The sequence below is a fragment of the Schistocerca gregaria genome, chromosome 1, assembly GCF_023897955.1.
Source record: "Schistocerca gregaria isolate iqSchGreg1 chromosome 1, iqSchGreg1.2, whole genome shotgun sequence".
NCBI lineage: Eukaryota > Metazoa > Arthropoda > Insecta > Orthoptera > Acrididae > Schistocerca > Schistocerca gregaria.
This window is the reverse complement of record NC_064920.1, coordinates 1,191,082,313-1,191,096,315: the sequence shown is the minus strand read 5'-3', so window position 1 is coordinate 1,191,096,315 and position 14,003 is coordinate 1,191,082,313. Positions and strand designations below refer to the sequence as shown.

The following is a 14,003-nucleotide window of genomic DNA, read 5'->3' as shown; positions in this document are numbered from 1 at the left end:
CTTGGCATTATCTTGATTATAGACAATAAATTTCATCCATCCACATTTAAATATAGCTATCAGTTTTCAAATTTCCTTTCAAAACTAAATCCTTGAGTGTTGTCTCAATTTAGTTCTCACACCATTGCAAAGATAAGGTTGAGAAACAGCTGAAATCGCAAAGAATTAACGAAGCTCCATGACCCGAAGGACTCCTTAACGATATTCTACCGCGAATGTGGAGGTAAATTAGCCCATCTTTTAACCATAGAATATCGTAGTGCCTCGAACAGAAAACGGTGCCCACTGGCTAGAGGAAAGCAAAGGTCATACCCGTCTACAAGAAAGGTAGCATTAATGATGAACAAAACTAGAGTACAAAAATTTTCACATTAATTCATTGTAAAATCTTGGAATATACTCTGAGATAAGATGTAGTGATGTATCTCGAACAGAATGATTTCCTGCCATCATGGATTCCGAAAACATCGATCATGTAAAGTCAAATACCGCTTTTCTCACTTGGTATCCTGAAAGCCATGGTTCAAGGCAGTCAGTATTATTTTTTACTTCCAAAACGCATTCGACACAGTATTCGACGCAAGTTATCATGCGAGTTTTGTGACTGTATTGAATATTTTTTGGTATGAAGGTGGCAGCATGTTATGTTGGTGGAGAATCATCGACAAAAGTAGATGTAACTTTAGGTCTGTCCGAGGGAAGTTTGTTGGTACCCTTGCTGTTCATATTGTACATTTATGACCTTGCAGACAATGTTAACAATAACATCAGAAATTCTGCAGATGTGTGGTTATCTATAACGAAGTACTGTCTGAAAAAAAGGTACACAATTATGCAGTCATATGACAGAATATTTTCTATGCATGAAAGATTAGCAGCTTGCTTTAAATGTTCATAAATATAAAGCTGTGCGTTTTACAAAACGAATAAACGTTGTATCCTACATTGGTCACAAAATGACTCTTTCAACTTGTATAAGTAGCTTGGTCTAGCAGTTTTGTAGTGCTTTGAAATGGAATGGCTACATAGGCTCAGTTGTTCGTGAGGCATTTGACACATATTGATAGAATACTAGGGAAATGCAGTTAGTCTATAAAGGTGATTCCCTAGAAAAAACTTGTACAATAAAAAAACCATCGTAGAACATTGTTAAGATGTGTGAGAATAGTACCAAATAGGCCTAACAGGAGATATTTAACGTGCACAAAAAAAGGATAAGGCAAATAGTGAAAAGTTTGTTGTACCCGTGGGAGAGCGTAACACAGATTCTCTTAAAGCTGAACTTGTAGACTCTTGAAGATAGACACAGACTATTGCATGAAATCCCACTTACAAAGATTCAAGAACCAGTTGTAGGTGATTAATCTAAACCCCCGTGGGGATCGCGACGAAAAAATTAGACTAATTGCAGCGCGCACAGAGGATTTTAAGCAATTATTTTTACCGAGGTCCATGAGTGAATGGTACTGGAAGAAGCCCTAAGAACATTGGGAAACACACTCTGCCATGCACTTTCCTATGATTTACAGAATGTGTATGTGAAAGCAGTCGTAGATACACCGAGCGGAAATTCTGTACAAGGCATTTTAGACTTCCTAATGATTCTACAAAGAAGTTCTGCAGACGGTAGAATCGTCAGCGAACAATCAGGTTGTACTGCTGACCCCATCTGATAAATCGATTGCCTGTATGAACACCGTCAGAGGTCCATTTATGCTTCGCTGGGGTTTATTTGATGCTACTGTATTTTCTGAAGGATATTCGTCGTCCGGTGCAACGCACTGGGCTCTATTAATAAAAAATTCATCGAGCCTTTTGCATATTTGTGAAAATACTTCATATCGTGGTACTTTGGTTACTAGGTGACGTCGTGGTGCTCTATTAAACGCTTTTCAGAAAGGTGGAATCTGCATTTGCACCAGCGTCTATTGTTTGCAGACTAACGTGCAGGAATAAAGTACGGTGCGCCTTCCCGTTAGATGCTTCTGTTGTCGAGGGGAGGCAGAAGTTTACTGGGGCGGGTGACTTCTCTGTAAGAGACGTCTAAGTTTTGTATCGCGATGGAACAGGTTTTATCCATGGAGCCATCTTCGAGCGCCTGATACTCTTGTGAAAAGTCAAACGACATTCATCATCACCAGCAGTGCCGGAAACACTGGGCTTTAAAGCTTCCCTCACCTCAGCTCCCTTTTCAGCCTTTATGAAATACCTGCCGAGTGACTGGAAATGGATATGAATTGGCGAGAGAGATGGCATCGGTCTCCCTCACCCCTCCGCCCTTCCCAAAAAAAGGGGGGTTCCTGTTTGATGTTTTTGCTTTCTCGTTCCGGCCGGCCGCGAGGGAGCAGCGAATGCGTCCAGCATCCCTGTGGCGCCACAGAGAGAGAGATATACCTCTGTGTCGGTGCCGGCACACCTCACTGGCGCCATAAATCACGCTGTGTGACGGTCACTGAGGGCGCCGAACCCAATGGTGGTGCGGTCGTGGCGGAAGCGCGTGCTGGGCCGTGCTGCGCACTGCTCCCTGGTGGCAGAGTTTGGAACGAGAGGCGGTGGTAGCGGATTTACGAGTCGAGCTCTCAGAATGCACTGGAGGGCTGAGACCAGCGGGTTCTGCACCAAAATACACCACACGCACACACAAACACACATCCCAGTGACTGTCTGCTTCCCTTCAGTGTCAGCAAGAAACTTCTGGACAAAAGAAGCTCACGCACGAATATCAAGAACTCAGATGACAATCTAGTACTAAGAAAAGAAGGAAAAAACAATTAAAGTTGGAAGGAGTATATGAAACGAAATTAAATTCAAAACAACATTGTGGAAATGGAACAAGTGGATGGAATTGAGATGAGAGATATTATGCTGGGAGAAGAATTTGATAGAGAACTAGAAGATGTAAGTCCAAACAAGATAACTTGGGTAGATGACTACCACTCAAAGTTATTGAGGTCACTGGAAGAGCGATTCATGACAAAACTGTTTCACTTATTTCATCTACTCGGTAACCTGTCAGTCCAAAAATTTCCGAGGCAGAAGTTAAAAAAAAATAGAGGAGAGTTATGATGCTGTTGTACACGATCCTCAGCATCGTTCCCCCCAACCACCACATGAGTACAATGCACGGAACGTTCGTACTGTCATGTGAAAATGCCAGAACAGTCCTTTTTTTTCAACTTGCATGAGCTTGAATGTCAGTTAAGTCGTCAAAGTGGGGACCGTTCGTGTGATTTTTTTGCATTGTCTTGCTTTGTAGTAGATCAGCCACCAGTGATGATTTTTCCAGAAAAAAATGACTGCGTTTGGCGTTTTAACCAAGTTATGACAGAGGTCCACGTGTCTTTGTTCGGGAGTTAAAGTGTATGGTACAAACTCTGCACACACGTTTAGAACATTCTGGGGAAGGTCTCGAACATTTGATTTATACACATTGTCCCATTGTGATTTGTGGCACTACAACGTTGATATAATACTGCCCAAACGTGCACTACTTTACACCGCCTGCTCATAGCTGATTGGTAGAACACACATCTTTTGTTCGTAAGTGTCAGATCAAAGTCCCATTACTGTTACTGTGCTGGTGTCGCCTATACACCGGGGATAAAATTAATCTTAATACGTTTTAGACGGACGGTGTGTGAGACTGCCCTATAATTTCAATTCCACGCCGGCTGGTGTGGCCGAGCGGTTCTAGGCGCTCCAGTCTGGAATCGCGCTACCACTACGGTCGCAGGTTCGAATCCTGCCTCGGACATGGATGTGTGTGATGCCCTTGGGTTAGATAGGTTTAAGTAGTTCTAAGTTCTAGGGGACTGATGACCTCAGATGTTAAGTCCCATACTGCTCAGAGCCATTTTTTCAATTCCATGTAAGGCAGCTGCTGATAGGTGTGAATATTTCAGAACCTTCATTTTATGTCTTAATTGCAAAATGCTAAAACAAATTATACACAAAGGAACCAGAAATCTGGCAAAAGCCGACGTCGGACAAGGCTAGTTTGTGTTACAGAAAAGTGTAGGAACACCGAAGGCCGTAATGACCCAGTGACGTATCTTACAAGGGCACCATCACATGGATTTCGATGATCTTTAGGTATGTTGTACAGGGAACTGTTCTGAGTAACTGTTTCATACGACGGCCCTAGTTTCCAAGAAAATCGAAATTTTATGCGCGCCTCCTAAACTCACAACGTTCGACCAGGGAGTGTAGCGTTGTTGTTGTTGTTCCTGCGGTCTTCAGTTCAGAGGATGCTTTGACGCAGCTGCCTTGTCCGTTTCTTCATCTCCAAGTAACTACTGCAACCTACATCCTTCTTAATCTGCTTAGTGTATTCATCTCTTGGTCTCCCTCTACGATTTTCACCCTCCACGCTGTCCTCCAGTACCAAATTGGTTATCCCTTGAAGCCCCAGAACCTGTTCTACCAACCGATCCCTTCTTCTAGTCAAGTTGTGCCACTAACTCCTCTTCTCTCCAATTGTCTTCAGTACCTCCTCATTAGCTACGTGATCTAACCCATCTAATCGTCAGCATTCTTCTGTTGCATCACATTTCAAAAGCTTCTGTTCTCTTCTTGTCTACAGTGTTTATCGTCGACGTTTCACTTCCATGCATGGCTACACTCCGTATAAGTACTTTCAGAAAGAACTTCCTGAGACTTAAACCTATGCTGATGTTAAATTTCTCTTCTCCACAAACGCTTTCCTTGCCATTGCCAGTCTACATTTTATATCCTCTCTACTTCGACCATCATCAGTTATTTGGCTTCCAAAATAGCAAAACTCATCTGGTGCTTTAACTGTCTCATTTCCTAATCTAATTCCGTCAACACCACCTGATTTAGTTTTACTGCATTCCATTATCCTCATATTGCTTTTGTTGATGTTCCTCTTATATCTTCCTTTTTAGACACTGTCCATTCCGCTCAACTTCTCTTCTAAGTCCTTTGCCGTCACTGACAGCATTACTATGTCATCGGCAAACCTCAAAGTTTTTATTTCTTCTCCATTGATTTTACTTCCTACTCCGAATTTTTCTTTTGTTTCATTTTCTGCTTGCTCAATATACAGATTGTTTCGCCTGTCTCATAAATCTTGCTCACCAGTGCTTGTCATTAATTCTAATGGAATGTTGTCTATTCCCGGGGCCTTGTTTCGATTTAGGACTTTCAGTGCTTTGTCAAACTCTTCACGCAGTAACAGATCTCCCATTTCATCTTCATCTACGTCCTCTTTCATTTCCACAATATTGCTCTCAAGTACGTCGCCCTTGTATAGATGCTCTACATACTGCTTTCACCTTACTGCTTTCCCTCATTTGCTTAGAACTGATTTTCCATCTGAGCTCTTGATATTCATACATGTGGTTCGTATTTCCCCAAAGGTGTCTTTAATTTTCCTGTAGTCAGTACGTATCTTAGCCCTAGTGATATATGCCTCTACATCCTTACATTTGTCCTCTAGTCACCCCTGCTTACCCATTTTGCAATTCATATCGATCTCATTTTTGATACCTTTGTATTCCTTTTTGCCTGCTTCATTTTCTGTATTTTTATATTTTCACCTTCCATCAGTTAAATACAGCATATTTTATGTTACCCAAGGATTTCTACTAGCCTTCGTTTTTTTACCTACTTGATCCTCTGCTGGCTTCACTATTTCATCTCTTAAAGCTACCCATTCTTCTTCTACTGTATTTCTTGACAGCGTTCTTGTGAATAGCTCCCTAATGCTCTCTCTGAAACTCTCGGAAAACTCAAGTATTTTCAGTTTATCCAGGTCCCATCTCCTTAAATTCCCACCTTTTTGCAATTTCTTTGGTTTTACCCTACATTTCATAACCAATAAATTGTGGTCAGAGTCCACATGTGTCCGTGGAAATGTTTTACAATTTAAAACCTGGTTCCTAAATCTCTGTATTACCATTATATAATCTATCTGAAACCGTCCAGTGTCTCCACGCCTCTTCCACGTATACAAGCTTCTTTCATGATTCTTAAAGTAAGTGTTAGCTATCATTAAGTTACGTTGTTTGCAAAATTATACCAGTGGGCATCGTTTTTCGTTCCTTACCCCCATTCCATATTCCTCTACTACTGTTCCCTCTCTTCCTACTGTCGCATTCCAGTCCTCCCATGACTACTAAGTTATCATCTGCTTTCACTATCTGAATAATTTCTTTTATCGCATCAAACATTTCTTCAGTCCCTTCGTCATTTGCAGAGATGGTTGGCGTATAAACTTTGGTTATTGTGGTAGGCAACAATAATGTGTTCACTATACTGTTCGTAGTAGCATACCCGGGCTCCTATTTTTTTATTCATTATTAAACCTACTTTTGCATTATCCCTATTTGATTTTGTATTTATAAGCCTGTACTCACCTGACCAGAAGTCTTGTTCCTCCTGCTACCGAACTTCATTAATTCCCACTATATCTAACTTTAATGTATTCATTGGCCTGTTTAAATTTTCTATCCTAACTGCCCAAGTAAGGGATCTGACATTCCACGTTTCAATCCGTAGAATGCCAGTTTTCTTTATCTTCAGTAGTCCCCGCCCGGAGATCCGAATGGGGAACTATTTTAATTCCGGAATATTTTACCCAAGAGGACGCCATCATCATTTGATCGTACAGTAAGGCTGCATGTCCTCGGGAAAAATTACGGCTGTAGTTTCCCCTTACTTTCAGCCGTTCGCAGTACCAGCACAGCAACGCCGTTTTGGTTAATGTTACAATGCCAGATAAGTCTATCATGCAGACTGCTGCCCCTGCAACCCTTCTTCAGGAGCCACAATTTTGTCTGGCTTTTCAACAGATACCACTCCGTTGTAATTGCACCCACGGTATGGTTATCTCTATCACTGAGGCACGCAAGCCTCCGCACCATAGGCTAAGTCGATGGCTAGCAGGGGAGGGGCGGGGGAGGGGGGTGGCGGAGGTTAGACTAAGGTTTAAAAATACAGCGTCTTTGCTTGTTTTTTAATTTCATTCTAAGGGCTATCATGAAATAGTATCTGTCACGCAAAAGTATTGAAAATAGTCATTTTCGCCATAGTAATTTCTAACCTGTGATCTCGCAATGTTAATCTCTGAAATATCTTACATAGACAAATGTATTCCAGAAATTTCATTATTCGACATTATTTTTTTTTTTTTTTTGGTGCTGCCTTTTTTCCACCGTGTGACATGAATGTATAGCTGCAACGCTACTTGTTCTGGTTACTCGTACAAGCCCTTTTGTGATTAATCATTCTCGTTGTTTTCTAGAGCAGGGGTTCCCAACAAAATTTTCTCGAGGACCCCCTCACCGAGCATGATTGGTACCTTGTCATATCACAGTATCAAGTACCTAAAAAGTCAAATTAAGAGTCTTTTTATACATTTTCTATTTTTGGTACGTAGAAAAATCATTGACATATTCATTATTGAAAAAATATTGAACTTAAAACTTTTTCAGTTTAGCGATTATTGTTGTTGTTAAATTTTTGGTTATTGCTCAAAATCTTTGTCTTCAAATCTAGATGTTTAGAATAACAAACTCCTTAAAAAAATAAAAATTGAGTATCTACATCCATACTCCGCAAGCCACCTAACGGAGTATGAACTGAAAATGGAGGTGCTAGATGCAGAAGTTAGCGTTCGCTAAAGCACTGCTCAAGCAGGAATCGGCCAACACAAAAAATTTGTTATCATACGAAATATATTTAATATATTTTTTATTCTAATAGCATCTTGCGGACCCCTCTGGCTTAGCTCGCGGACCCCTGGGGGTCTACGGACCGCTTGTTGGGAACCACTGTTCTAGAGTGTTCTGAACTAAGTTACATAATGTGATATGCATCGTGGACTGCCACTCTGTTTACTATAGGATAAAAATGAATCTCTTGATCTTTCACTTTTTGTATGGATACATTATCTATACATGTACTACCACCTTCAACGCCTTAGCAGCATGGTGACCTTTACATTTATATGTCTTTTGTGGTTTTATTTAATATTCTAAGAAATAGCCCTACCATATGGGCCTCAGGTGCGCTTTTTTAATCCCGTGAAAGCTGACAATGTTAGGTCTAGGTTGTCAAAATTTATGGTGAGTGATCGATTTAGGGCTGGAATCGCAGTATAACCATGGTAAGAATGTTTCTGTAAACATGTTTCATGGGATTAACGGAACACCATGCAAGATAGCAACCCGCCAGGGGATGGAGAACTTGGTTAGAGGAGGCAACCATTACTCGTTCATCACAGAAAGTGAAGAAGCCCTCCAGGAAGAGATCAAAATTTTCAGACAGTTTGCTATCGGCAGCTGTAATTTCATATTCGGGTCAGACCGACGCAATATTTTTTGTTGCGGCAGGCCAGTTTAACTGACTGAATTTGATATTTATTGGATCTCAATTAAAGAAAGGATAGCTAGATACTAAAGATATCACTAGGAGTAGTGAGTGTACTTGTGTTTTTCAGAATATAGTCAAGATTTGTTTGTTTCTCATTACACGTAGAGGTATCTGAGTAAATGCTAGTGACTTGCCTTTCAATCTACTGAAGGGAAAATTTCTAATCATTTAGTGAATATTCAGTTTTTAAGGTAGAGATAATTATTCTTTGCTCATAGTGATTTGTACGGTGTAACTGATATTCGTTAGGAACGGCGGAACTTTTACCGTTATAGGAAGTATGCATGTGTAGGCAATCAGAGGCAAATTTTCGTCACGAAGTAGATATTTACTTTCCCGTTGCTCATAATCAGGGATTTTTGTGTTAGGTCCCTTGTTGATGGGCAGTTGGAGAGCCAGAACTGTAAGAATTAAATTATTTGTGAACTGTAGCGCACCAAGTACGTAGGAAAGACAATGGGCGTATCGTTGCAAAGCGATATGAAATGTGACGAGCACCTTAAGGACGGTAGAAGGTAAGGCGAATGTCGACTTTGCTTTACTGGGATGGTTCTCGGAAACTGTAGCTCATCTATAACGGAGACAGCGAACAGAAAACTTGTGCGACCCATTCTGTCAGATCTACTCGAGTGTTTGCCATCCTCGACAGGTTAGATTAAAGGAAAACATCGAAGAAATTCAGAGGCGTGCTGCCGGATTAGTTGCCGGAAGGTTCGATCAACACGCGAGTATTACGATGAGTCTACGTGAAGTCAAATGGGGATCCCTGGAGACAAGACGACGGTCTTTCCGCGAAACTCCATTGAGAAAATTAAGAGAGCCGGAAGTTTCGTTTGATTAGAGAACGATTCTACTGCCATCAACGTACATATCACGTAAGAGCAGCGAAGAGAAGATCAGAGAAACTGGTGCTCGTTTTTCTCTCGCTCAGTTTTCCACTGGGAGAGGAAACGGAATGTATAGTAATGGAATAATGTGCCCTCCACCATGCAACATCTGGTAGCTTGCTAACTTTGTATGTAGATGTAATTATAGAATTTCCCTTTGACTGTATTGTTATTAGTCCATTCTTACACTGTAGAGTAATTAAACTCCCTCTAGACTGTTGAATCTTGTGGTGAACAATTTTAAGCGCCAAGTACTTCTGCCGAACATCGAGTGAAGGCTTAGCAGCTTTTACTAAAGCTGTTGTTGGAGTCGATAGCATTGCTATACAGGGTGGTCCATCGTGACCGTGCCAAATATCCCACGAAATAAGCGTGAAACGAAAAAATTAAAGATAACGATACTTGTCTTGCGTGAAGGGGGAAACCAGATGGCGCTATGGTTGGCCCACTAGATGGCGCTGCCATAGGTCAAACGGATAGGAACCCCCATTCTTTATTACATATTAGTGTAGTACGTAAAGAAATATGAATATTTTAGTTGGACTACTTTTTTCGCTTTGCGATAGATGGCGTTGTAATAGTCACAAACATATGGCTCATCATTTTAGACGAACAGTTGGTAAGAGGTACGTTTTTTAAATTAAAATACAAAACGTAGGTACGTTTGAACATTTCATTTCGGTTGTTCCAATGTGATACATGTACTTTTGTGAACCTATCATTTCTGAGAACGCATGCTGTTACAGCGTGATTACCTGTAAATACCACATTTATGCAATAAATGCTCAAAATGATGTCCGTCAACCTCAGTGGATTTGGCAATACGTGTAACGACATTCCTCTCAACAGCGAGTAGTTCGCCTTCCGTAATGTTCGCACATGCATTGACAATGCGCTGACGCAGGTTGTCAGGCGTTGTCGGTGGATCACGATAGCAAATATCCTTCAACCTTCCCCACACAAAGAAATCCGGAGACGTCAGATCCAGTGAACGTGCGAGCCATGGTATGTTGCTTCGACGACCAATCCACCTGTCATGAAATATGCTACTCAATATCGCTTCAACCGCACGCGAGGCATGTGCCGGACATCCATCATATTAGAAGTACATTGCTATTCTGTCATGCAGTGAAACATCTTGTAGTAACATCGGTAGAACGTTACGTAGGAAATCAGCATACATTGCACCATTTAGATTGCCATCGATAAAATGGGGGCCGATTATCCTTCCTCCCATAATGCCACACCATACATTAACCCGCCAAGGTCGCTGATGTTCCACTTGTCGCAGCCTTCGTGGATTTTCCGTTGCCCAATAGTGCATATTATGCCGGTTTACGTTACCGCTGTTGGTGAATGACGCTTCGTTGCTAAATAGAACGCGTGCAAAAATCTGTCATCGTCACGTAATTTCTCATGTTCCCAGTGACAGAACTGTACATGACGTTCAGAGTCGTCGCCATGCAATTCCTGGTGCATAGAAATATGGAACGGGTGGAGTCGATGTTGATGTAGCATTCTCAATACTAAAGTTTTTGAGATTCCCGATTCTCGCGCGATTTGTCTGCTACTGATGTGCGGATTAGCCGCGACAGCAGCTAAAACACCTACTTGGGCATCATCATTTGTTGCAGGTCGTGGTTGACGTTTCACAGGAGGCTAAACACTTCCTGTTTCCTTAAATAACGTAACTATCCGGCGAACGGTCCGGACTCTTGGATGATGTCGTCCAGGATACCGAGCAGCATACATAGCACACGTCCGTTGGGCATTTTGATCACAATAGCCATAGATCAACACGATATCGACCTTTTCCGCAATTGTAAACGGTCCATTTTAACACGGGTAATGTATCACGAAGCAAATACTGTCCGCGCTGGCGGAATGTTACTTGATACCACGTACTTATACGTTTGTGACTATTACAACGCCATCTATCCCAGAGCGGAGAAAGTGGTCCAACCAAAACATTCATATTTCTTTACGTGCTACACGAATATGTACTAAAAATGGGGGTTCCTATTTAGAAAAACGTAGGTGATACCAGTTTGACCTGTGGCAGCGCTATCTAGCGGGCGAACCATAGCGCCATCTGGTTTCCACCTTCAAGCCAGACGAGTTTCGTTTTTTGTAGTTTTTTCGTTTCCTGCTTATTTCGTGCTATATTTGGCCCTGCCACTACCAATGGACCACCCTGTATGTAACACATATCCACCACAAGAAATGGACTGGTACTAATTCGAGTCCAAGATGACTGTAAGCTGGAATTCTTTCGACGGTAGACAGCTGCTTTTCCTCTCTCGCTTAAATCAGCTGAGACCGTACTCGCAGTGTTGTAGACTTGCGCTCTGGATCCTGCTGTGTCAATGGACCACTTGTTGAGACGGACTAGTAAGCTGTGTTTGTGCCTCTCTCTCGACTTCTCTACGACCTGCACAGGCCTGCTGTGTGTCAGGCAGTGGCTCACATCAGACTGGTGGTGGCCGTGAATCCCCTACCTGTGACGGTGAGCAGCTGCGCCGGGGTGCTCCTGCGCCGCTCGCCGGTTAGTGCGTGCAGCGTGAGGCAGCTGTAGCGGGAGGAGGCGTCCGACGCCGTGGCCCGCCTCACCAGCAGGTCGCCGGTGCTCGTCACCACGAAGCGGCCGCCGCCTGTCAACATGCGAGCGACATTCGTGTCGTCAAAAGGTATCTCGTGCTTAGGAAGCTTCTTAACTCTATGTAAGTGCCCCTGTATACGAAATATGTACTGGGTGGTAGTTGGAACATTGCTTGTTGTCTGGTACTCTGCGTGGTAGTGAGTTCTTGTAATCAGAGGAACGCAATACAGTGTGGGAACTATATGAAACAAATTGTAAAATTCTACACTACTGGCTATTACAATTGGTACACGACGAAGATGACGTCCCACAGGCGCGAAATTTAACCGACAGGAAGAAGATGCTGTGATATGCAAATGATTAGCTTTTCAGAACATTCACAAAAGGTTGGTGTCGGTGACGACACCTACAACGTCCTGACATGAGGAAAGTTTCCAACCGATTTCTCATACACAAACAGCAGTTGACCGGTGCTGCCTGGTGAAACGTTGTTGCGATGACTCGTGTAAGTAGGAGAAATGCGTACCATCACGTTTCCGACTTTGATAAAGGTCCGATGGTAGCCTATCGCGATTGCGTTTTATCGTATCGTGACATTGCTGCTCGCCTTGGTCGACATCCAATGACTGTAACGGATCTTGCAGCCACGTCTCGATCCCTGACTCAACAGATGGGGACGTTTGCAAGACGACAACCATCTGCACGAACAGTTCGACGACATTTGCAGCAGCATGGACTATCAGCTCGGAGACCGTGGTTGCGGTTACCCCTGACGCTGCATCACAGACAGTAGCGCCTGCAATGGTGTACTCAACGACGAACCTGGTTACGCGAATGGAAAAACATCATTTTTTCGGATGAATCCAGGTTCTGTTTACAGCATCATGATGGTCGCATCCGTGTTTGTCAACGTCGCGGTGAACGCACATTGGAAGTGTGTATTCGTAATCGCTATACTGGCGTATCACCCTACATGATGGTATGGGATGAAATTGGTTACACGTTTCGGTCACCTCTTGTTCGCATTGACGACACTTTGAACAGTGGACATTACATTTCAGTTGTGTTACGACCCGTGGCTCTACCCTTCATTCGATCCCTTCGAAACCCTACATTTCAGCAGAATAATGTACCACCGCATGTTGCGGGTCCTGTAGGGCCTTTCTGCATACAGAAAATGTTCGACTGCTGGCCTGGCCAGCATATTTGCCACACCTCTCACCAACGGCCAATGGTGGCCGAGCAACTGGCTCGTAACAATACGCCAGTAAGTACTCTTGGTGAACTGTGGTATCGTGTTGAAACTGCATGGGCAGCTGTACCTGTACACGCCATCCAAGCTCTGTTTGACTCAATGCCCAGGCGTATCAAGGCCGTTATTACGGCCAGAGGTGGTTGTTCTGGGTACTGATTTGTCAGGGCCTTTGCACCCAAACTGCGTGGAAATGTAATCACATTTCAGTTCTAGTATAATATATTTCTCCAATGAATACCCGTTTATCATCTGCACTTCTTCTTGGTGTACCGATTAGTGTGTACTGTATCATTACTGGTAGAATTATTTTTATATTATTATTATTATTATTATCATTATTAATATTTTGTGAATGTCAATAATTACTTTATCTGTTTAAAGTAATATAATTAATGTGTTTAAACAGTATGATCTATACAATGAAAGATTTCAGTGCATTAACGGGGACTGTGTTGGGCACACCATAAATACGAAAAAACGAAAAAAGTAAGCTGAAACAAAGATCACAATGCACAGTGTGAATTCGTGTTGTGTTGCAGGTATGGATATAATTAACCTTTTTTGAAAATGTAATGTGTAATATCAAACTGACATTAAAAAATAGTGCCATTACTTCACTGATGCGTATTTACAACTACATAAAGAATATGAATGAGAATCTACTCATTAATATCTTTTGGAATAATTTTCTGAGGTATTTCATCACTTGAATGGAAAGTATTGATTACACTTGTTTTTTAAATAAAACTGCCTTTTCCTGCTGCTAGTTACTTTATTTATCCCATACGCTTTTCGCCTTCTCCTGTTCTAAGGCACCATCAGTGGGATCTACAACGATACAGTTTTGCTGGTTTCAGGTTATTTA

General features: G+C 42.2%; 1 protein-coding gene across 1 annotated transcript in view; it reads right to left on the bottom strand.

The window, feature by feature from the left end:
* Positions 1-14,003, bottom strand: part of LOC126284517 (Down syndrome cell adhesion molecule-like protein Dscam2) — a 698,452-nt gene that overhangs the window by 227,753 nt on the left and 456,696 nt on the right. The window contains exon 6 of the mRNA XM_049983513.1: positions 11,783-11,935. Within this exon, the coding sequence (XP_049839470.1) occupies positions 11,783-11,935 (153 nt within the window). The remainder of the gene's footprint in view (positions 1-11,782; positions 11,936-14,003) is intronic.